Source organism: Melitaea cinxia, chromosome 14 (assembly GCF_905220565.1).
Source record: "Melitaea cinxia chromosome 14, ilMelCinx1.1, whole genome shotgun sequence".
NCBI lineage: Eukaryota > Metazoa > Arthropoda > Insecta > Lepidoptera > Nymphalidae > Melitaea > Melitaea cinxia.
The window spans coordinates 14,459,974-14,487,279 of record NC_059407.1 but is presented as its reverse complement, the minus strand read 5'-3'; the positions used below and the strand labels follow the sequence as shown (position 1 = coordinate 14,487,279).

The 27,306-nt window shown below is 30.9% G+C and overlaps 1 protein-coding gene across 1 annotated transcript in view; it reads right to left on the bottom strand.

The window, feature by feature from the left end:
* Positions 1-14,717: 14,717 nt before the first annotated feature.
* Positions 14,718-27,306, bottom strand: part of LOC123659428 (ras-related protein Rap-2b) — a 52,890-nt gene continuing 40,301 nt past the window's right edge. The window contains exons 3-5 of the mRNA XM_045594643.1: positions 26,002-26,087; positions 18,788-18,977; positions 14,718-14,995 (exon numbers count right to left, since the gene is read on the bottom strand). Coding sequence (XP_045450599.1) covers positions 14,718-14,995; positions 18,788-18,977; positions 26,002-26,087 — 554 coding nt within the window. The remainder of the gene's footprint in view (positions 14,996-18,787; positions 18,978-26,001; positions 26,088-27,306) is intronic.

Here is a 27,306-nt window from a genome sequence, read left to right as displayed (position 1 = left end):
AAATATAAAAAAAAACTAGGTACAAATTCCAAAACCATAAAAAAATTGTTAGAGGAAAAAATGTCGGTGATGGAAATAATTAATGAACAAACTTATATAGGCAAATATATAAAAATATACACATACATACGTACATAACTATATGCATAACATCAATTTGTGTATTAATTTGGTATAGTTAATTGTCTGTCTGAAGGTTGTGTCAGGAAGTACCAGTCCGAATTGGAAAATTCTTATCTACGAGTAAATAACTCTTTTATTAGGGAAGGTCACGTCACGGTACGGTCACACTAAGGTTACCCTAACTCGATTAATCTCTTTCATGTGTCAAAATCATACCCGACATGTTATCTATTGCCTGACACCGTGGCTGTAGGGCAATATTTTCGCAATACGGGTGCCTTTGCTATTTTCGATTATTGTGATAATAACTTTTTACTTAATTTATCTGTAAAAATAATAGTATTTTGATTATAAAAATGTTAACAAACAAATGGTTGTTACAAAGTTAAACAAGATAAAGTGGGACTGTTCTGCCGTTTAGCGAACATCACTGAAAAACTTTATCTGGACGATATTCCATTTTTATTTTAAACTATAGGTATAGACTGTTGAGCTGCGATAACATAATGATGATTTGCGGATACAGCATAAGTGCCCCATACGGACTCCTGAAACAAGATACGAATTCTAGTGGAGGCTGTTGAGTGTTAGGCGTTTAACTTATGAAATATTATATATCATATATATTATATATCAAAAAAATTTAGTAAACTTGAGTTAATTACATTAAATGATAGACAACACGCGTATTGTAACATGGTACTTTTGTAGGCTGTATTAGCAGAAGACAAAACAAGTCCTTAAGGCTTCTTTCATCTCTATTAATAAGCTAAAACTGTTGGATTCTTAGGTCTCTACCTAATTAAAATTATGATTAATAATTGTGTTTGCTAGCAAACGAAAAAAAAATCGACTTCAATTACATCGACAAGTAATACAAGTAGGTAGACGAAAAAATAGTCAAGTAAATACGCATTATCAAAGATTACTCCAAAAGTTGTAATCAGATCTCGATAAAATTTAAATGTGACCACATGATAAACATCGGCGTTCGATTAAATTAAAAATTATCAAAATCAGTACAGGGATATCTCCTTTCCAACAAAAAAGAATTATCAAAATCGGTTCATAAACGACGAAGTTATCCCCGAACATACATATAATTACGTTCAAATTGAGAAACCTCCACTTTTTTGGAACTCGATTAAAAAATATAAGATAGATTTAATTAGGTTTTTGACGATGTTTAAGTAAAATTTCATAAACTTCTACTTGTTAAATATTTTTTGATAACTTAATCAGTGACTCAAATCAGGCTATAAGTAGGTTCATCACTCAGCCATTTCAACAAAAGAAAATCAGGTATTTTGTTAAAAAAATTATCGTTGTCACAAATTTCCTTTTAACAATTGACAATAATACATTGTAGCTAAATATAAAACATTGTTAATTTATATTTGAATACAAATTCTAAATATTGACGAGAAATTTAAGAAACGAAACCTACGATTTTCAACGTTTTATCCGCCGGAGTTATTATTTGTATTGTTAGACTTAAGGTACCTTTGAATATGGACCATTAACCTTTTATAATAGAATGATTTTCCCACTGAGAATAAGCATTGGATTATTGTTATAATTTCATAAGGGTCACAAAAATTACGATTGATGTACGCTCTTATATTATGTTAGTTTGTGGAAGTGTCTTATGTTGTTTGTATATATTATTAAATAAGGAAAAAAATACACACAGACATCGCTCTTGTGCAGTGGTGCGTGCACTGTGTGGGCGCTTACACGCCGGCGACGGCGGCTTCGAATTCATTATTATTATTATATTAGTGTTATTATTTTTGGATTGATAATGGTATTTGTACAAATATTTTTTCCGATCTGGTTGTCTGTTCTTGTGTGTCTCCCTATTGTGCCTCCGAAAGAACGTTAAGCAGTGGGTCCCGTTTGTTATCATAGATACTTGATAGCGACCGTAACTTATAGTAGCTAATATATCCCACCAACCTCTAGTGGATCAGCGTTGTAGATTAAGCTCCAACCCTCCTCCTACATAGAAAAAGAGGCCTATGCCCAGTAGTGGGAAATTACAGACTGAATTGAAAAAAGAAACAGACACAAAAATTTAATTTTTTTTTGTAGTTATTGTAGTGCCTAATCTTCTATGGGTTAAAAGCATTTGTTGATGATGGAAAAAAGCATTACACATTAATTAGAAATATATAAAATTTACTAATAAGAGCTACAGTGCTCTATTAAATAAAACAGGAATATCACACCTCCAGAATGAAATAATGATACATTTCCTCTATAAACACGTTGCGTTGCTCACACCTCACTCTTTTCAAAGGACTAGGCATTCTGGTTACTGTTATAGTGTTTAAACTTTTTAAAATTATACAAAACTAGCTTTTGCGCGCGACTTCGTCGACTCGAGGAAGTTGACAAACATCTGAGCCATGTGATTCCCGTGCCCCAATCAACGTGGCCCGATTTTCGTTTCGTCACGGTTTTGTATCCCCATTTTAGCATTGAAGTCTTCCATAACAACGTTGTAGATGGCCAAAGTGGTCCCATCCATTGCCCTTGTAATATCATCATACAAGGCTTCGAGTTCATCGTCAGCGTGTGTCGAGGTCGGCGCATATTCATGCACTACTTTCAGGGAGTACTTGTCAGCGGACAAACAGATTTTTGTAATAATTCGGATGTGTTGTGTTTGTGCTGTGTGTTTCCGTATTTTCGATATAGAATTTCTTCTTTTTGGGAGGCGATAAATATGAGACAGTAAATTATTTATTTTTTAAATTACTTAGAATTTAATAAGTAAACAGTGAATTAAATTAATTAATATAGAAGTACGCAATGCAACTGCCTTTATGGTAATATAACGTTTCAAATTGAGCTCTGATGCAGATAAGGGTGTGGTTAAGATCTCGTTTGAGTACAAACTTATCTCCATAACAACACAACTCAAATATATCAGTGTAGCTGTCACCTGTGACATTTTACGTATATATAGGAACTAAGTGGAGTAATTCATCTTTAGGTAAATGTCGCTTTCATTACATTCAGTACTCATTGAGGGAGGCCACACCAAGAATTATTTTGTCTGGAAAAGTATCTCGAGTAGGAGATCACAGCTAAATAATAGTTTTCTCAAGTAGTATTGTGCTTCTCTATTGAGTAAGGTTTTCTATGTTGAATATGCCGGAGTTTTGGGATAGGGTCGCGTAACACGTGTGGGTAAGGCGCTTGCAATGTTCCTAGTGTTGGTAGGTAGGTAGTATGATTGGTGTCCGCTTACTATCATGTGGTCCTAACGGTTATATACCACCACCTTTATAGTTCAAAATATACTCAATTCTCATTCGCTTAGTGTATTCGACAATGTACATTTTAGGTGATAAACATATAATCTTAGAATCATTAAAGGTTCTTTTTGGGACAATAAAGGTGAAGGACAGAAAAAGTTTTGTTTATTTCATAATCTTATATAGTTATAAGGGGGGGGGGGGGGGATTAAGGGGGTTAATAACATATATGGCAAAACAAGCTAGTTATATTATAATATAATATATAATTGACAAATTTGTATATATATATATATATATATATATATATATATATATATATATATATATATATATATATATATATATATATATATATATATATATATATATATATATATATATATATATCACCAGGTCGGCAAACAAGCGTACGGCTCACCTGATGGTAAGAGATTACAGATTACCGTAGCTTATAGATGCCTTCAATACCAGAAGCATCGAAAGCGCGTTGCCGACCCAATCCCCAATCCTCCCCCAGGAGCTCTGGTCACCTTACTCACCAACAGGAACACAATACTGCTTGAAAACAATATTATTTAGCTGTGGTATTCTGTAAGGTCGAGGTACTACCCCAGTCGGGCTGCTCCATATTTTGAGCAGGAAATTCCTGCTGTGCGCTACCGCAGTTAAATAATAAAATATAGTTAACTTATTTATATACCTACTAAATATTTTTTGCTACAGGTATTTTAATAAATAAAAAAGTGTTTCTTATCTCCGATACGCGACAGGAGTTTACTCTTTATAAAATAAAAAATATTGCGATGACTTTTTTAAGTAAAACTTCTTTACGTACGCTTGACTGGTGAGTAAACTGGTGAATGCGTGACGAGAGCGTTACGTAAAGTGTGATCGGGCGAGGCGAGTGTAAGTTGAGAGGGAGATATAAGTTAGTGAAGATAGAAAGAGAGAGAGTTACGTTTCGTATATTACTGTAGGCGCAACTAAAGAAGTTTTACTTCAGTCGTGTGGTCTAAAGCACATTCGTTTTTTTTCGCATAACACGCGCTTTATATTACTTCTTAAGGTGTAAATTGCAAATAATAATTAAAATAATCCGTAAAGTAAATTAGAGCTATTTCTATCTAAGTTAGAGGGTTGACTAATGTAATAAACTCGGTGATGTTTACAAACACAGCATAATAGTTACCTCTTGACAAGTGGTTGACCCAGTGGTTATTATTGATTCAGAATAGGTCCGTTCCAAACCGCAAATGATAATTTAAATCGGATTTCAGTAACATGTGAGGTGAAATTGTATTGGTTTTATTAATGACATTTTACATAATGTAATGTCATTAAATGATACAGTCATGTTCATGTTTTTAATGTTTAAGCTTACAGCAGTTTCTGTAATTTGTTATGACTCCATGTTATAATATAGATGTGGAAAGATGTGTTTGTTTGTTTATTTAAAACTTAAGGTTATGATGATGAATGTGAATTAATATACACCGTTTTATAAACAATAAAAAACTAAAATGAAGTCTAAACGTAACGATAATACTTAGTCGTTCATAATAAGGTAAAGGTTCATAACAGTCAACTTTACTTTTGATTCAAAATGCATGTAAATAATATATAAGAATTTTTAATATCATAACAAAAATCGACCGTTCCTTTTCGATTTATAAATAGTAATGCGTATTTATTTCTCTTTTTTTCGTCGACCTACGTTGTATTATACCGAATAAATATTCGTTTTTTTTCATTTGTTAAACACAATTATTATTAAATATAATAGGGAACAGAGGTAAAGTTACATTAGTTAGTGGAGTAGGCAATAGTGAGTGTAGTTTCGTGTTAAAATATAAACATTATCGCTTTAAGTTAGAAAAATTCTTAAATTAAATGTCGGGGCAACTCTAATTAAAACTGGGTAAACAACCCCTATCGTAACGAGGCTTCACGACATGGAGGTTTGACGACTCTCTTGCGATATATTTCTTTACTTTGTAAACACCGTTGAAGAGTTTTTTTTTAATTTTTACCAACGAATTGAACATGCAGTGTGGCTTAAAACAAATTTCAGTGTTACGAAATAAAAATGAGAATCTATATTTTTTATACAAGACAACACAAAGATGACAAAAACGTTTACGACAGTAAAATTAATAAAAAAGTAACGTAACGATAAATGACTATATGGCTCTCACTTAGCATAAGAAGTGGTCTATTAGTATAGTGCTGTTCTCTCATGAAACCATCTTTTTAATATTTATAAAATTAGAATGGCACCAAACAAAGTAATTTAAATACGAAATTACACTATATTATTAAATTCAATATATATATACACCAACCCGCCTGCCTAGCGTGGTGACTATGGGCAAAACACATGACACCCTATTTTTGGCGTGAATTTTTGGAGGCCTATGTCCAGCAGTGGATTGTGATAGGCTGAAATGATGGTGATGATGATATATATATGTAGATAAAAACATAATAACCAGAGGCGACTGGAGACATTTTTTGATGCGGGTTCACAAAAAATCACCGAAAAACTTGAGCTTAGCATTTATTTTATTTTTACAGAAAAGCCATTCCGTCTACATTTTTTATTAAGTGCAATGTCAAAGTAAAGTAATAAAAATTAGAATTTTTCGCAAAAAGTATTTTATAAGAAAATAATTGAATTTTCTCGTAAATAGAAAAAAAAATGACTTCAATTTATTATTATTGACACGTTGTAATACAACGTATGTAGTCGAAAAAATATCCAAGTGAATACGCACTACTAGGGATAACTCAAGAAGTACTTATCAGATTTTGATCAAATTTAAATGGGACAGTACAACAATCATTTATTAATTGAAAATTAATAAAAGAATCATTAAAATACAATACAATACAATTATACTTTATATAACCAGAAACAATACACGTAACATAAAATATGCATGAAAAAATAGTAAAAAAAAAGAAATGTACAAAAGGCGGTCTTATCGGTAAAATGACCAAAAAAGTTAAAAGACATGAAAAATTAAGTCGAATTGGATTCAGTTAAGTTCAATTCAGTCGAATTAAGTCTGTTAATATACAAATATTTCAAAAACAAACCCCACGAACTATAAGCCTAGAATAATATTCCTATAGCCTGGCGTATACAGTATATAGATACCTTGCAATTGACAACTGACACATCGATACGAGCGTATTGGGCACTCTCTGATGATTTATTATCATATAGATTAAATGACCTGCTAGATTTGTTTATGAATAATGCAACAAACGTATAAGTAGACATGGCTTGTGTTTGATTATTTTTGTGTAATATTTTGTTAAATTTAGTTTTATATCTGCTTTAAATTTCACGTTAGATTAACCTGTTGACGCAGTTAGCAGAAACCCAGCTTTCTGCTTCAAGGGTTGCGGATTTTATTCTGTGTATGGTTGCAATATTTTTTTCTTTAAAAAGAATATGTATTTACATCAGTTGGCCACAATCTCAACACAGGCTTTGTTGCTATAACCAAGAACAGACGACCTTGAAAACAAAATGTCTCTTATTTTTTTTCTAAAACAAAAAAAAAAAACTTTGTTGGTAGTATTTCGAATGAGAGACGCTACAAGTTTCATAGAACGTTAAAGTTTTGATGACACATATTCTGTGAATACCGCATAGAAATTGTTTGGTACATAAATAAGACTCGGTTTCAAGAGTGTGTATCTTAATTATTTAAAACTTCATATGAACGGAAAACGCAGGTGTATTTCTGTTTTGATATTCTAATTATTTTAATGAAGCAAATAATTGAATATCATTATTTCATTTGACTTTTAAATAATATTAAAATTAATTAAGTATTCATGTTACTAAGTAATGATTTACCTTCACCCAATTAAAGTATCTTTTACCAGCCCTATTTTTGGACCCACTCGTTGTATTTTTTTAAATGCATTTAATCCCTATTAATTAGTAAAAATATTGTGTAATACGCATACAAAAGCAGACAATTTAAAAACATTCTCTTTTCTCTTTGACGATTAGCAGGAAAGTGGACATAGGGTGCCAATCAAACCACCAATTGCAAATTCATGCGACGTTTCGATCCTTTATTGGACCATCATCAGGCATCTTCACATACAGTAGTCAATAGACATCTCCCTGTCAAAGCTCCTTCACTATGTAAGATTCTAAACCCAAATACATTATATATTATTTTTAAGTTATGTTTTAAACTGTAATCTATAAATTTTGAAAATTTAAACTAAAACATTTGAATTTAATAGGTAACAATATGCACAATTTTAAGTTATTAAGTTTTTGGTTTTTACAATTTCAAGGCATCAAATTCTCCGAACTTGACTATTGAACTGCATCTTTACATATGTTCATTAAATCTATAATTTTTTCTTCCTATTTTGGTTCCTTTAATTTATATTATTTCTACCCACATGTATTTTTCTTCAATGTTATATATTATTTTATTATTAATCATTTCAATTCTTAAGATTTAAAAAATATTAGTCATTTCTTATAAAATTATGTCATTTAAAATTGGATAGTTACAAAATTATTTTTTTATATTATTAATTTACATTAAAATTTCTATTTTGTCGTTATTACTCTTTACATTTACATCTTGTTCTCAAATTTTTTGTATTCTCGTGTATATAGTAGAATCAATACATCTTTTGTGATTGTTAAATTACATCCTCCAATTAGTTTTTAATTTTAAATTAGTTAACGGCCGAAAAACACGTCACTTCACATGGATGTCACAACTGTCAAAAAAAAAAAAAAACTTCTCTTTTCTCCTTCTTTTCATAAATGTTCCTCTTCTGTTAATTTAGAAAAGAAGAGAAGATAAGGAAGCTTCATTTTCACTACTCTTTTATAAATTGGTTTATATAGTACTAGTTTTGTAACAATTAAGTTACTATCACTACGTATTTAATTACTTAACCATGCAAAAGAGCGACACACACAAAAATACTGATAGCGGCAGTCACTGTCTTAAGACATATAAAATAAACCCCTTGTTTACAAGTACTACGCTCCAAGATTGGTATAATGAGAAAAGCGAACGATAGCTACGAGTATCAGAGCCGGTTACGATGTTTGTTTAGGAAAATTAACATGTACGATTTATGTCAATAGCAGTACCAAATACGCGATTTGAACAAATATTGGTTGAGGTTACCCTTGTGATGTAAAATAATAAGGGTAAATGATACCACAAATAACACAGAAATACTAATATTTGATATCATTGGTTGTAAACATCATTTTATTAACTGCGGAATACATTTATAATATTGAAATGGAGATTTTGAATTCGGCGAAGTTTTATTGTACCACTAATAAATAGAGTTTAATAAGCTTAATTCTGTTTTGGATTATATTGTATCATAATCATCTGTATAACACCATTGTTTAAAAAAAATGTTTTTAGCTCTATTACATAAACGTACAGGCTTACTTTCAAACTTCTGTGATCCTCATGATTCTAGTCAGTGGGCCAGCTTACAACGGTCTTAAACAAAAGAAACGCAAAAATGTTATATTTGTGATATTGTAACTGGGAAATTGAGTATCTTCAGAATAGAAAATAATAATACTTAAAGAAAACGATGTCATTGACATAGAAAACGTGATAATTAATTTTGTACTGTCGTAAAGATAAATACATATAAGACATGAGTTATACTCATATAAAATTACAGCTTTGTGGTATAAATATTTGAATTACAAAACTTAATTAACTGTAACGGTTCTTGTTGCAATAGTAAATGTATGATTGCAAAAAAGAAAGATGATTATATACTGACAATAAATATTTTTATAAAACATAAAAACTATAGAAATGTAATTAACATATAAAGACTTAGTATAATTTTTTTATTTTTATACAACTAGGTCGGCAATCAAGCGTAGGGCTCACTTGATGGTAAGCGATTACCGTAGCCCATAGACGTCTGCAACACCAGAAGCATCGCGTGGCCGTTGGCCGCAACCCCAATTCCCCCCAGGATAATAATATTCGTAATTAATTTTAATTAAATTTTTTCCTCAAATACTCATAAACTATAAATAAAGTGTTACGTAGCTGGCTTTATCTTTAATTTATTGTTATGACTTATATCGCGAAATATTCCTTGCATGTTTAAGCGTTGTTAACATTCATGCGACATCCACCTGATACTTGCGTGTTTTTATTATGACAGACTGTTCGAAGGCATAATTAAATCCCTACTAATATATTAAAAGCGAAAGGAATTTTGTGTATTACGATTTTAAGTCTAAACGCAGTAAAGAGATAGACTGGACTTTGTGAAAGACATAGAATTTTAACCATAAAAAAATGAAATAGGGGATGAATATTTGTTTGCAATTTTAGCATTGAAGTTAGTGTGTTATTTACAGTCAAAAAAGAGTATCTTATCAAATTAAAAAAGGCTCATTTGAAATATTATTTTAGATCACAGCTAAATAATACTGCTCTCAAGCAGTGCTGTATTCCTGTTGGTGAGTAGGGTGACCAGAGCTCCTGGGGGAATCGGGGATAGGGTCGGCAACGCGCTTGCGATACTTCTGTTGTTGCAGATATAAGATAGAGTAATCGCTTACCATCAGGTGAGCCGTACGCTTGTTTGCCGACCTAGTAATATATAAAAAAAAGTTTTCCATATGGATGAACACAAAGGAAAAATTTAGATACTATTAATTCTCAATATTGTATAGTTTACTAACAGCTAACTTTCCTTTTTCTAAAGAAATCACCATTAAAATAAAAAAATCAAAAATGTATGGTATGTTAGTGTTCTTAATAATTGAACGAATGAAAAAGGTTTTTTAACAGGTTTTGGTTCACTTCAGTATTGGTTTTTCTAGATAGATCTTTGCTCTAAACCAATGTTGGTATAAGTCACACAGAACTGTAACTTTAACTGAGGTAGGGCACAGCAGGAAATTTACCGCTCAAAATTCGGAGCAGCCCGACTGGGGAAGTACCTTACAGAAGATCACAGCTAAATAATATTGCTTTCAAGCAGTGTTATGGTCCTGTGATGAGTAAGATGACCAGAGTTCATGGGGAGAGTGGGGATAAGGTCGTATCGCACTTAAGCTACGCTAATCGCTTACCATCATATGAGCTGTAAGCTTGTTTATCGACCTAGTTGTATAAAAAGATACAGATGATTTAACACAGTCAGACAGTGTGAGGATTTTTTTTTTTGATAAAATATTTGGATCTGAAATAATCACTCAATACAGTAATCAAATTTTATTGTCAATCTGTTTATTTACAATAAACACTAGTTACATTTATCAATGACTATACAATGTCTATTTGATATTAAAAAGAACCGCCGTAGACTACAAAACTTTCTATTTCTACCTAAAAAACTTAGGTAACACATGTTAAAAAAGTATCGTCGTAATGTTTTATACAGGATGTTACAATATCCAAACCTTACCAATTTTGGATATAATACTGTTACATAAAATGGAATAGTCAAAATTAAATTAATTTGAAGGCATTTGTCAAACACATTTGTAGTACATACGCATACTAGCTGTATCCCGCGGTTTTACAGGAATTAATTCGAGGAAATAAATAGACTATAGTCTTCCTCGGTTAATGGAATATCCAAGAGAATAAGAATTTTTCAATTCGAAGCTCCTGAGATTAGCGCGCTTAAACAAGTTTTTCAGCTTTATATGTAATATTCAAAATAAAAGTTTGTAGTATACGGAGGTTATTAGAAATTACACTTAAAATATCTAAATACAGTTTGCAATGACTACTTATGTTTCATTGGTTTTCGTATCGAGCACTTTGTTTATTTTAAATGAAAATTGTTTAACCTCGCCTTTGATTATATGATATATATATTTTTGACTATTTGCACATTTAATGATATCAGATTGCAATAGTTAGTTTTAAGTTAAGACTGCTTTTGTATATGTTACCAGTTCTAAGTACATTTATAAAATATTGCATTCCTCTTTCAAATTGATTACCCTCAGAACAGGTTATTGTAATGACCATAATAGGAGTATAAAATAATGACCCCAATAGAGAATAAGTCATAAAACCTTTAATAGCAGTTAAAATAATAATAATCATACATGTAATTCCACTGATTAAAAGATTTTTTTTTATTTGCCTTGTAACGATTTTTATGTTAAATAAAGTTATTTTTATTTATTTATTTTACATAAATGTTAGATTTCCATCCGCCAACCTGCACTGGAGCAGCGTGGTGGATTCTGATCCTTCTTCTACGTGGGGAAAAAGAGGGCTAAGTCCAGCAGTGGGATATTACAGGCTGAAGCGTGAATTTTTAAGTTTAATTGCTTATATTTATTACTATTGCATTTATGTAGTGCTCGATACTTTGAGTAATAAATAAATTCATTACACTCATTTGATACGCCGTAATCGGGTAAAAGTAAACATTTTTTTTATCGTAGCTTATTATTCATTATTTTAAATTCGAAATTTTATTACGATTAAATATTCACATTTATCGAGGTTATATTAATTTAATAAGTTTTATTTGAACGTTTTTTTATCCGATTATTATTTATTTTTAATGTATACATATTCAAAATCTATGTATGTATTATTTGGTCTTCATTAAAATAGCTAAGATATGATTATAAACACGTTAACACAATGAAAATACACACATTTATATATTTACTATACGGTTCGTTATACATAGCATATCTATAATATAATACACATTATTCGACATTGTGCGTATGTATAATCATTGATTTGAAAAAAAATTGAAAGTTCCATTTTTAAAATATACAATTTTTTTAAAACTCAATTAAATTAAAACTTTATGTTGACAAAACTTTTTTTAATCATTTTTATATGTTACATACATAGAATATATTTTATACATTAAATAGTCTTTATTTAGCACAGAAAGGAAAGTACTTCAAAAAACTGAGAAGTTCGTAGCATCACGTAGCAAGGTCTACGCGACATGTCGTAGACTCGTAGATGGACAACTTCTACAATTGTAACTATTTACCTTAGTCAATGATTATACAGACACCCGAACTACATTAAACATTGAGTAATATAAAATTTGAATATATTTTAAAGAAAATACACAAAAAGACATAAAATACACAAAATAAAAATTTAAATAACAATGGTATTATAACTTTAACACATTACATAGGTAAACATTTCGAAGCCTTCTCTTTTATGTAGGTATTAAACATTAATTTTAATAATAAAAGGCACTGTTTCTAATAATTTAATTATGATAATTTTATTACAGGAGTTTCCCATTCAGAAAGTTTAGCGAAATTGATCACATTTTTTTAAAGTTTAGGGTAGTTAGAAAAAATTAGAAAAAGTTGGAACGACTGTACTGTCAAAAGTATCGCATACACCTAAGTGCCATTGAACCTTTTACTTGACGTCAGAGGTCACGAAAAATTTTCGTGTAAAACCCTTCATTCTCTAACTTCAAAAGAAAATGCTAAAAGGAAAATTAAATAAATTTCCAAGAGCGCCAAAAGAAAGTAGTGATTCCAAATGTAAATTTTTATTTATTTCTCACTACACCCGACCTGAACGGGCTCTCACGTAGGTGATACATATAAAGGTGATACATATAAATTATGTAGTGAATAACGTATTTGAAAACATGTCAAATTAGTGAAAAATATCTGAAGGATTCTTTAAGTCTTCTGGGTACGGTATGCATTTTGGCGAATTTTTCGTCAAATTCCTATACCATGATAATACCTTGTTTTTTGTGTACTTACGAAATTGGTGTTTCGAAGGATTCGATTAGATCGAAATTTCTAGACGTTTAAATATACATACATACAAAACGGGTACTAATACTTACAAACAACATGACACTACTAGACACCGAATACGAAATACGTAAACTACATTAATTTCATCAAATCCTTAAGTGCGTACGCAAAATTATATACATTTATATATTATTTAATAAATTTTATAAATTAACTATTAATATCAAATATACTTTAATATACTTACCTATATATGCGATTCTTTACCCAATAGTAACTCAATACTTATAAATATATCAGGAAACAGTTTTCAAGAAAGGTCATCACAAAATGATTTATTTTTAAGAATTTTTTTTTGGACTTATATGAGTTTGATTTAATGTAATTTCCTTTACATTATTGTATTTAAAATGTTGTCATAGATGGAATTGGAGAAAAGTATAAACTATTTTCATAAATTAGTTCCTAATATTTCATATGGTTTAATCGTTACTATTTAACATTTTTAAATAGTGAATATTTTTTATAAAATTTAGAAATCATAAATTAATAAATTAAATGTAACCTTCAAAATGTATTTACGAATTTGTGTTATTGAATTTATTTTTTAATTTCGTAATAACCAGACAAAAATTATTCGTAACAAATTTTAAAATCTAAAATCTCTACATATTTGCGTTTTATAGCAATCACTTAATTTATTATTTATAATAATGGTCCAATAACATTATATTAAAATATGAACGTATTCTATGTTATGTGACGCTAAACATGTATACAGGGGAAAATACGATTTTCTTACAACTATTTTTGAATTAAAATTACAATTTTCTTCAAAAACTTGGCACATACAACTAGTATTACAAAGTATTATTTGGCATTATGATAAGGATACAAAGGTGCTATGTTGTTTTGAATTACGTAAAAAAACTATTTTTAATTTGTTCAATTTTATAATTTTTTTGTAACTTGCTACATTTATTAACTGAAAATTGACTGAAATATAAGAAAGAGAATATAACTTTGGTCGAAACAAAGTTTTAAAACGTATTAAAAATTAATAAAAAAAAAAACGCATTTACAGACCAATAACTTAAAACATACGTATATGCCACTAGTTTTAATAGTGTTGTATATGTAACAATAAAGTTGACATGTATAACGAAAGTTATATACGATGAGACATTAACAGTACGGTAGTTGCAGTTTTTAAAAATCAATCCGCTTTTTTACAATTTTCCGCTGGATTTTATAACGACGAGTGCCAACAATGTCAAAATATACTCATATCAATCACGCCTTTTAATGAATAAAATATGTAGCATTTTATTTCAATCGAATTGTAATAAAATCATATGGGTTCACGCCATTTTTGGCGCGAACTTGTGGATGTCCAGCAGTGGACTATACTAGGCTGAAGTGATGATGATGATGATGAATTGTAATCATAAACAACATTGCACCGAACTTAACCTAAAATTACACAAAAGTCACCCGCGTCGAATTGTCCCTTACACAAACACGGGCCCTTCACTTTCCACTCACAGGACATTTAAATTTTCACAGTTTTTGAACTTCGAATCTTCTTTACCGAATATCCACGTTAACATCTGCCTCGCCTTCATACTCGCTCGTACGACGCCTCGGGATTTGTACCAGTGTGCGGGGGAGGATTCCCTGCCACCGTCGGCGGAGTACTGTTGTCGTTTCAGACGTATTTGATTTAGAATACCGACGAGTAACTCGTCGACGTTGTGATTTATACCCACAGATACTTCGATGAACTTCGCTTTATATGTACAAGCGAGGCATTTGCCGTCTGTAGACAAAAAACAATAAAAGATTAACTAAAGATAATATTTGCGGCTTTCCACTCGAAGCGGACAGCTGAAAAATGTTGATGTTTCCGATTTTAGTAATTTTCGAATATGTTATACCTATTTATGTTATATTAATACATATGTGTAATATTATTATAGTATATTGTCTAAATAACGAGAATTAGTCTTTAAATTGTCGAGTAACCAGCAGGACCGCTCCACTGTAAGTGCCAATATTAGCTATTTAAAAGTTATTTTAAAATAAATGAATGCCCCATTTAAAAAAATTACAGAGTTATCTGACTTTGTAAATATAAAAGAAATATTAAAAAAGAAAATAAAAAATAGAAATAAAAAAATATTAAATATTAAATGTGTTTAAAGATATTACTTATGATAATATTAAAAAAGAGAGGATAGTTGTCAATTTAAAAAATGTGTGTGTACCTATGTACGCACGTAAGAAGTTTATTTATACTTAATTGGCTAGTTAATTTTGATAGTCAACGAAGAAGTTAGCAACGGAAAGTTAGCTAGCTGATGAAGTACATAAGAACACATGCACTTTTTTATTAAGGTTTTATTCCTTATTATTGTTAAAGATATTTTATAGCAGAAAATAGGTTTTATATTTTCTAGTTTACTTATTTTTTTAAAAAGCTTAAATAAAACTACGTTAAGTAACGTAAATTAAAGTAACAAGTTCTCGCAAGTTATATTACTTACCAGTGTTATACACTCTATAGAAACCTTTAAATATCTAAGATTTTATTTTTGTGTTACCCACATTAGGAATTCTAAACATTTTTTTTTTTTTTTTTTTTTTTTAATATCATATCAAAAATTGACCGCTCCAGCGGGGTTCGAACCCGCGTCTCCGACGTACCGTGTCGGCGCTCTAGCCAATTAAGCTATGGAACGATACACCCGCTCGAGCGAAATTTTCGATATGATAATTTTAAATTACGGTTTAAGCGAACCGTGGCGCCGTCTATAGTGAGCTCTTTACAGAAACCCGTAACTATTCAAAGTTTCATATTACAATGAAAATCTTTGACAGGAGACGACACCGTGCTATTTTTAATATCTAAGATTTTATTTTTGTGTTACCCACATTAGGAATTCTAAACATTTTTTTTTTTTTTTTTTGAATATCATATCAAAAATTGACCGCTCCAGCGGGGTTCGAACCCGCGTCTCCGACGTACCGTGTCGGCGCTCTAGCCAATTAAGCTATGGAACGATACACCCGCTCGAGCGAAATTTTCGATATGATAATTTTAAATTACGGTTTAAGCGAACCGTGGCGCCGTCTATAGTGAGCTCTTTACAGAAACCCGTAACTATTCAAAGTTTCATATTACAATGAAAATCTTTGACAGGAGACGACACCGTGCTATTTTTAATATCTAAGATTTTATTTTTGTGTTACCCACATTAGGAATTCTAAACATTTTTTTTTTTTTTTTTTGAATATCATATCAAAAATTGACCGCTCCAGCGGGGTTCGAACCCGCGTCTCCGACGTACCGTGTCGGCGCTCTAGCCAATTAAGCTATGGAACGATACACCCGCTCGAGCGAAATTTTCGATATGATAATTTTAAATTACGGTTTAAGCGAACCGTGGCGCCGTCTATAGTGAGCTCTTTACAGAAACCCGTAACTATTCAAAGTTTCATATTACAATGAAAATCTTTGACAGGAGACGACACCGTGCTATTTTTAATATCTAAGATTTTATTTTTGTGTTACCCACATTAGGAATTCTAAACATTTTTTTTTTTTTTTTTTTTGAATATCATATCAAAAATTGACCGCTCCAGCGGGGTTCGAACCCGCGTCTCCGACGTACCGTGTCGGCGCTCTAGCCAATTAAGCTATGGAACGATACACCCGCTCGAGCGAAATTTTCGATATGATAATTTTAAATTACGGTTTAAGCGAACCGTGGCGCCGTCTATAGTGAGCTCTTTACAGAAACCCGTAACTATTCAAAGTTTCATATTACAATGAAAATCTTTGACAGGAGACGACACCGTGCTATTTTTAATATCTAAGATTTTATTTTTGTGTTACCCACATTAGGAATTCTAAACATTTTTTTTTTTTTTTTTTTTGAATATCATATCAAAAATTGACCGCTCCAGCGGGGTTCGAACCCGCGTCTCCGACGTACCGTGTCGGCGCTCTAGCCAATTAAGCTATGGAACGATACACCCGCTCGAGCGAAATTTTCGATATGATAATTTTAAATTACGGTTTAAGCGAACCGATTGATATGACCATTGATATGATATTCAAAAAAAAAAAAAAAAAAAATGTTTAGAATTCCTAATGTGGGTAACACAAAAATAAAATCTTAGATATTAAAAATAGCACGGTGTCGTCTCCTGTCAAAGATTTTCATTGTAATATGAAACTTTGAATAGTTACGGGTTTCTGTAAAGAGCTCACTATAGACGGCGCCACGGTTCGCTTAAACCGTAATTTAAAATTATCATATCGAAAATTTCGCTCGAGCGGGTGTATCGTTCCATAGCTTAATTGGCTAGAGCGCCGACACGGTACGTCGGAGACGCGGGTTCGAACCCCGCTGGAGCGGTCAATTTTTGATATGATATTCAAAAAAAAAAAAAAAAATGTTTAGAATTCCTAATGTGGGTAACACAAAAATAAAATCTTAGATATTAAAAATAGCACGGTGTCGTCTCCTGTCAAAGATTTTCATTGTAATATGAAACTTTGAATAGTTACGGGTTTCTGTAAAGAGCTCACTATAGACGGCGCCACGGTTCGCTTAAACCGTAATTTAAAATTATCATATCGAAAATTTCGCTCGAGCGGGTGTATCGTTCCATAGCTTAATTGGCTAGAGCGCCGACACGGTACGTCGGAGACGCGGGTTCGAACCCCGCTGGAGCGGTCAATTTTTGATATGATATTCAAAAAAAAAAAAAAAAAAATGTTTAGAATTCCTAATGTGGGTAACACAAAAATAAAATCTTAGATATTAAAAATAGCACGGTGTCGTCTCCTGTCAAAGATTTTCATTGTAATATGAAACTTTGAATAGTTACGGGTTTCTGTAAAGAGCTCACTATAGACGGCGCCACGGTTCGCTTAAACCGTAATTTAAAATTATCATATCGAAAATTTCGCTCGAGCGGGTGTATCGTTCCATAGCTTAATTGGCTAGAGCGCCGACACGGTACGTCGGAGACGCGGGTTCGAACCCCGCTGGAGCGGTCAATTTTTGATATGATATTCAAAAAAAAAAAAAAAAAAACCTTTAAATAATTCATTTTATAAAACCTATTTTATATTTAATTCTAAAAACTTTTATAAATATAAATTACGTTGTCAATTACAGATCTTAAGGATGATGGTTTCTTAGGTAATACATTTTAGTATTTAATAAAATTGTATTTTTTTTTTCTTTATTTTTGGTGCTTTAGATAATTATAATGGAATGTATTCATGTCAAAAACTCAGTTTAAATTCACTATTGACGTTATTTAATGAGACTCATTATAGAAATATTTAAAATACTTGACAGATGATTGATTAGCATAATTAATAACTTTTGTATTTAAAATAAACAAAATACAAGATATTATGATAAGAAGTGCAACAATAACAACACAACGTTTAACAATGAATTGTATTTTTAGAAAATAATATCTATCAAAACCTTTTAGATATTTAGTCTAAAATAAATGCTACAAATATTTATATACATACACTCACACACATAAATATTGAAATAAAATGAAATATTTTGAACATTACCTTGAGTAGACACGGCTCTACTCCGCGCTAAATCAATTTTGTTTCCAACCAGCAACGCTGGGCGGGCTCTTAGCATGTCACTGTCTATGAGTCTCGCCAACTCCTGCTCTGCTTTCTGGAACGAAGCTTTGTCCACCACAGAGTATATAACTACGAACGCGTCTGGTGGTTCCGAGCGATCAATTTCTTCCTACGAAAGAACAAAATGAAATATTAGTAACTGAATTAGACCTATTTTACTAATATTTTTAATTTTATAAAACGTAGTATATTTTGACAACAATTCTGAGGCAAGTAGCGCTGCAAGCAGTCTTCTTAACTGCATATATGTCGTGTCATCATAGACAGGTGATATATATATATATATATATATATATATATATATATATATATATATATATATATATATATTTAGAAGTTATCTGGCGACTCTCATCGTCAGTAGAGTAGTGGGATGGATTAAGCTTCAAACCTTGTTCAATATGGAGAACAACTTGTACAATATGGAGAAGAGCGTTTTGCCAAGCAATAGGACAAACCAGGCTGATTATGTTAAGGTTAGTTCAATTTTGTATGCTATTAACATTTTTGACCCGCAAAGATGAATAATAAACAAATACGTTTAACGTACAAACACGGTCGTCTGTTTCTAAGGTAGGCAATCAAATGACCGTATTTTAGAAAAAAGCTTGATATAGTTACATTTTTTTTGATAAATATATACTTATGTAACACATACGCATGATAAAAGATATCCACAACGCCCCCCCCCCAAACAAAATCATTGAGTTTACTCGCAAAAAATCGACTTCAAATATTCAAGTACTACAACGTAGGAACACGAGTCATCAGATCTCAATCAAATTTAAATGGAAACAAGACCAGTGTCGGCTTTCGATTAAAATAAGAATTATCAAAATCGATACGCCTAGTGAAAAGTTATGCGGTATAATACAACGTAAGTCGACTAAAATAGTCAAGTAAATACAAATTATTAGACATAACTCATAAGTGCATGTCAGATCTCAAAAAATACACCAAAATGGAAATTAAATTTGGACCCTTTCGATTATAAAAAAGTCATCGAAATCGGTCCACCCAGTCAAGGTAACATAAAAAAATGCAATCGAATTAAGAACTTCCTCCTTTTTTGGAAGTCGATTCAAAAAGGGAGTAAGTCATAAAAATACAATTAAAAATATTTTATTTTATTATTGAAGTGGACTAAATCATATCCGGACTTATGTATGAAGTTATGTACGTGTTGAAAGTGATATTAACTCGAGTAAGTTAGTGAGTGACATTCAATTTACGGGTAGAATGATTTAATACAAAGTCTCAACTGTGTTTCAAGTTTAGAACACTGGAAATAGTGCGGTTATACAAAGAGAGGTGGCGTAAATCAGGCGACCTTCGTCCAAAACACGTGAATCCTGATTTACGAATAATATGCTATGATGAAACTTTGGAAACGACGAAATAATTCAATTGTGACCGGTTGAATGAGTTCTCGAATTGAGAGTGATATAGATATTTAGAAAATACGGGTGGGTATATTTATTATATTTATGTTGTATAAAAAGAAATAAAACAGAATACCAGATTATAATAAAATGGAAACAGAAAACCGAGGTCGGGCACAGCAGGAAATTTCCTAGACACACCTTGACCTTACAGAAGATAACAGCTAAATAATACGGTTTTCAAGCAGTCTGGTGTTCCTGTTGGTGAGTAAGGTGACCAGAGCTCGTGGGGGAATTGTGGATAGGGTTGGCAACGCGCTTGCGATGCTTCTGGTGTTGCAGGTGTCTATAAGCTACGGTAATCGCTTAACATCAGGTGAGCCGTACGCTTGTGTGCCGACCTAGTTGTATAATAATAAAAATGAAATAAAATAATGATAAAAAAATATATATGTATATAAGTTAAAGGTATAATGTTTGATTGATTTTTTTAACTAAAATTATTACGTACGTACTTTCATTTATATTCGTATTATATAGTTTATAGTTTTGACAAGCCCATTGGCGCAGTTTGTAGTGACCCTGCTTTCTGCTCCGGGGTCTGTGTAAACTTTTTGCATTTTTGTCTGTAATTATGGTAGTATAGTTCTTTAGCTATTACGTTATTATTTCTTGCACTGTGTTCCCCGCTATATGACACTCTCTCTCATGACCATTGGTTGACTGGAAGAGATCTCTTCTAGACATAAGTCCACCTTTGCCATCAACTTTATGTATAATTTTTCTGTACATTATTTTTAGTGCAATAAAGTATATAATAAATATGGTTGCATTTTACATTAATGCTACAAAATTGATTTGAATGAAACTTGGTACGATTGAAATCTATATCATGAACCAGAACATTTCATATCTTAATATATATAAATCTCGTGTCACAATGTTTGTCCGCGATGAACTCTTAAACTACTTAACCGATTTTAATCAAATTTGCACACCGTGTGCAGTTTGATCCAACTTGAAAGATAGGGTATATTTTGTTTTGATATATGTAATTATTATATTTAAGAAAAAAAATAAGGCGATACGAAGTTTGCCAGGTCAGCTAGTATATCATAAAATCAAAGTGTACAAACAAAGTCAGTAAGTAAACAAGTACAGTTTGAATGGAAAAAATCCATTAGTATTTTTTCCTAACTTTTCATTTTGTAGGTTTTTCTTCTTACACAATACAAAATGTTAAATTACTTAAACTATAAAAATGAAAAATACATTTAAACCATAAGAATTTCTAAACTAAAGAGAAGAAAAAAATAAACAAAGCTTGTAGTGCACTTCAATCTAAAAGAAAAAAGTCAACTGACTAGGTACGACGTAAAAATGTTTATAAATTATAATTTCCTTAACAAGTCTACTGACATTAAAGTACCGTTATACTTTGGTCTTGATTTTTTTGTGTCTAAATGAACTTTTAATATTCTTTGGTCTGAGCTAAAATCGTGTTTTCACTTGAGCGAAATTAGTTCAGTTAATTAGAATCCTTGACGTGAAATACGGCGCTAATAGAATCCAACTTATACTGACCTATCAGAGATATGCAATTTAGTGACGTTTAGAGGTTTCGTTAGTTTGGAAAATAACTTAAGTAACTGAAGGAGCGTTTTTTTATCTGTACCCGAGGAACCAAACTAATTTTACTTAAAAACTCGCAACACACCTTAGGCTTCTGCGTACACATCGGCTACGAATGGCGGTAATCAAGTTTCACAGTTTTGGTTGATTACGCTCACAAGGTTTTTTTTTATTTCGATAAAAATTGTTAAATAAAAAAATGATTAATTGAATGTAAATTATGGCGGTAATAATCGCTAAGGTCGAAGGCGTTCGCTGGCCGAGTTGTTTATATGTAGCGCGCAGATGCTTCAGGGACCGTGAGTGACTGCGTTCAGCGTTGAAAAATTTCTTCACGAAATAGTTTCCTTTACTCTTAATTTTACAAACTACTCTATAAGTACAGTATTTTACAAAAAACCTTGGTTACCCTTTTAGAGCGACACAACTTAATAACGTGTAGTGAAAGTGAGTTTGGTCGAGTACTAATTATTTTCTATTATTTTGTTGAGAATCTTTTTAATGTGAATAAATTTATGTGTGTCAAATAAAAATATTTTGTATGTATACACTTTACGGTTTTCATTTCCTTTTCCATAGACACTGTAGTACATTTTAGAATTAAAAGCTTCTAGAAATCTAGTTCGAATATTGAACGAAAATATTTTATGTATCATTCAAACTCGTTTGGAAGTTAAGTTGTTGTTGTTTTAAAATTTATCCCCAATAGGGAAAGGCATTTGGAAGTTAAGGCATGACGCGCGGCCAAGATAAAAATTGACAGATTAAATATAAAAAATTAAAATAAAAAAGTACTGATTATTTATAGATCGTTTTACATTTTTTTTAACAAGGTTCAATCTTTTGTAGTTTTTACGTATAACATAACTTATTAAAAATATTGTACAACTCATAAAAAAAACTTAAGTACAAAATAAAAACAAAATAATGATTTGAACATTTAAAATACTGATTCGTATTCAACGACGCTTTCGTCGACTGCTCCTCAACGGTTTTGATTAGAACGTACAAAGCTTTGTTTCTTTAAAAATTTCAACAGCTTCGAATCGACTGTACATAAAATATTTGAATAAAGGGACAATGTTATACAAAACAGTAAGTGAAGGTTTATAGAATTATTTCGATACCCGATCGTGTGTGTTCAGCGTTAGTTAAATATGACATTTAGTTGTCAATTTGGGAAAAAAATACGTTGTAAATGTCATAGGTAATGAATACACAATAGGGATTGTGTGTCTAATAGATACAGATAAAAATAATACAATACAACAAACAATTGAACTGAATAGAGATTGTAGGGTGCGGTCGAAAATGCAACCTCAATAAAATTTTAAGGACTATTGAATTAATTTTATAGTCCATAAATATATATACATATCACGAAAATATACTTTAATTAACATAAATTTTTTTTTGAAATAATTCATTATATATTTGTGAACAGATAATAAATTTGTGTAAAAATTACTGTAAATTCGAGAAATCTGAAAGTCTAATGTCTTAATTGTTGAGACTTACAAATCACGGGTAATTTTCAAAATAAATTTAGGGCTAAATTTCGTATTATTAATTGTTATCCTTATAATAGTTACAGGAGCCGCGAAAGTCTTTATGAAAATCATTCGCATAGATGTAATTTAAAAAAAAGTGCTGTTAAATATTATTATTCAAAACTGTCCTCTGTTTAATTTTTTTACTGTTTATGATGTACTGTATTATGATTAATTGAACCCATTACAAATTGGTCAACTAAAAGATTTGTTAATTTGAGATTATAAACTACACTGGTTGACTAACATTTATTTTAAAACAACTATCTATTAATATATTTACAAGTTGTAAAATAATTAATATAAGCTACAGAAAAGAAGTATATAAAAAATAAACCTCTATGCTATCTTGTCATGAAATTCCAGAAGTATCTTAGAATTTCTAGTATGATTATCTAATGACCTTTTACTTAGGTTGAAGTTAAGCGTTAAAGAAAGGTCTTAAATATTTAGTCACACTTGAATGGTTATGAAAACTCGGAACTGTTTTGATCCAATTGTTCAATGAACTGCACTGAATCGACTGTTGCCTAAATATACGTTTTACGGCTTAAGAATTTATTTTGCAAAGAAAAAAAGAATATAATTTATTTTAATTATTAAATAAAACAGGATAAAGATTAATATTACATGTTTTATACTGGCGGTACATTAAAATACAGAACCATTGGTAAGCTCATAATTTAAATTAATAATGTACGAGTAAGTCCGTCATAGGCTGTGTACATTTATTTGCGTTGAATAATTACGTAATATTTTCATTTTGATTGACTTCAAAAGGAGTATAGGTTTTACAATTCGACTGTGCTTTTTTATGTGCGTTACGTCATAACTTTTTACTGGTTGTATCATTTAAATTTAAATTATTCCTTATAATGCGTATTTGACTTTTAATTGACCACGATTATGATGTTCCCATTTTGATACTAAATATTTATACTTGTTGATATAAAATAAAGTCAGCTTTCCTTTTGTTTGAAAAAAATCAAATACTTCATTTGTCTTAGTCGTGCGATATAAATGTTATTTATAAGTTGTGTTATAGGTTACTATGTTGCTAATATTTTTATTAAGTTACTAGCTGTGTCTGCGATTTCGTCCGCGTGGAATTTAATAAAAAGTATCTGCTTAGTTCGCAGAGTCATAAAATAAATAAATTTCTAAAATAAAAGTAGCCTAAGTTACTACTTATCAACTCAGCTATCTGACAGCTCAGAATCTTCCTTTGGAATCAATATTTGTAAACAGATAACAACACAATACTTTTACATATACGGGACTCCGCCAGTTACACTGAAATAGACGACTGGCTGTTTCAATATAAAGTTGATAAAACTTCTCGGGTCATATTGAAATTTTGTTTCATTTATTAATTTAGCCTATAACGTCCTCTGGTAAGTCTCTTTCATAAAAGAAGTTTAATCCAACATGCTATAACACTGAAGTTAACAGATATATTTTCAACTACGAGTAACGATCAGAATCTTAATATGATCTAGTGATTATATATACTTAACAACAAAATACTGGCAGCGACTACTCCGGCGCTTATTTCAAACGCTCATAAATATTAATGATGAAAATGAAATATTAACTCGTAATTACCATATCGAAAATGGAAAATTTAATAACGAAATCTTCGTGATTTAATAAGGAAATTAATGGAATAATAACAAATATTAATTATGCGTGTATTGGAAGAAAAACCGAAAACACGTAATATGAAAAATGTAATATTATGTATTAGATTTTTGATTGTTTAGATTCCATTAATTTTTCCATCTATACAAATAAATAAAATTGTAGTGTCTGTTTGTAACATTAAAATAACCGCTTTTTACTTAATGTATATGGATATGGTATGGTATACAAATATGATATATGGATTGGTATATGTACCGTGTATATATGTGTATACATATACCAAAATAGAATTTTTTAATATTTTTGTATGCGTGTCTGTCTGTCTGTTTGTTTCGGCTAATCTCTGAGACGGCTCGATCAATTTTGACGGGACTTTAACTGGCAGATAGCTAATGTAATAAGGAGTAACTTAGACTATTTTTATTTTGGAAATTTATTTATTTTTTAACTCTGCGAACTGAACAATATTTTTTTTAATTCCACGCGGACGAGTCGCGGCCACTGCTTGTAATAGTTTAAAAAAAGCAGGAAAACAAACAACTCACTCATTGTTTGTTTGTGTTATTTTGGAAATACTCCTTACACTATTTCAAAGACCAAAGAAAAAAATGTAAGAAACAGCATAATAAGAGTACTATGATATAATTCATAATATTAGTTTTTAAGCTTTCACGGGCACTATTAACAATAACTTTTTATGTGACATTCATTTTTAAATTCCCGCTATTTGGACGACACTACAGACCCCATTATCAAGGATGACAATCGAGGTTGTAAGTTTCAAAACGACAATCACGAAGCGCCCGTAGAAGTATAAGTGTTAATAGTGACCGAGGAAGATTAAAAACTTGTGTTTTATGAGTTGTAACGAGGATAGTGTCGCGTGAGTCGAGTAGTGTTTCAGAATAAAAGTGATCATGTTTACCTTAACGCTTGTGCAGTTAACAAAGTAAAGTTCAGATTCTTCGTTATTCAGCATTATGGATACCTTTTGTTCTGTGCTGTCAATATCTGTAAAGAATGAAAAATGTATTTTTATTATGTGTAGATGATACAAAATATAATATTTTTTTTTATACAACTAGGTCGTCAAACAATCTTAGGGCTCACCTAATGGTAAGCGATTACCGTAGCTTATAGACACTACAAGCATCGCAAGAGCTTTGCCGATCCTACCCTCAATCCCTCCGAGGAGCTTTGGTCACCTTACTTATCATAGGGACATAACGCTGCTTTAAAGAAGTATTATTTAGCTGTGATCTTCTGTAATTTTGAGGTGCTTCGTCAGTCGTGCTGCTCCAGATTTTGAGCAGGATAATTCCTGCCAAACCACAATTAACATACAAAGAAAACGATGATGGTATGTACCAGTTATTCTCAATCGTGTTTGGAGCAATTTTTTTTGAAGAAGGTGCATTTAAGATACGTAGTGAGAAATAATAGCTTTAATTGGTAGTAGTAAGTTCATAATAACTTGAATTTAACTTAAAGTTAAATTTTATTTTCGTAATATTATCTGGTAAGTAAAAATTACTAAAATAATTTTTTTTTTCAAAAATAACCCATTGAAATTCTGAACCTTACCTAACTAATAATAGTTCAGCTTGGCAAATAAAGCTACATCAAGCGTCCTGTAAATAAGAGGGAGTTTATTCCATGCTTTGGTATATTTACAGGCCGCCTCAGTAAAGTAATTTTATGAGAAGTATTTTCTATACATAATATATTTATATGTATAATATATTTATACAACCCGCATTGGAACAGCGTTGTGGATTAAGCTCTGATTCTTTTCCTACATGGGGAAAGCAGCCTATGGCCAGCAGTGAGATATTACAGAATGAAGCGAGTATATTTAAATTTATATACAAATACATATATAATTATGCATATGCGATTATTATTAAAGGAAAACTAGCTATACTCTTGCGAATGATTTGCAGTAATAAGTATAATAATTATCACTTTACAAAATTACAAAAAAACTATTTATACGTGAGTTGATTTGAAATTAAATAAAAACTCAATCATAAGCCAAAATGATGATGTTGTTTCAAAATGAAAGCCGTCATATATAAAAATTTAGAAAAAAAAGCGATGATAATTTTTTTTTGTTGTTGATGCCGGTAGAACAAGCAATTACCGGCTCCAACGATTTTCTTGAAATTTAGTATGTAGGGGATTTCGGGGGAGATAAATAAATCTAGCTAGGATTCATTTTTAGAAAATG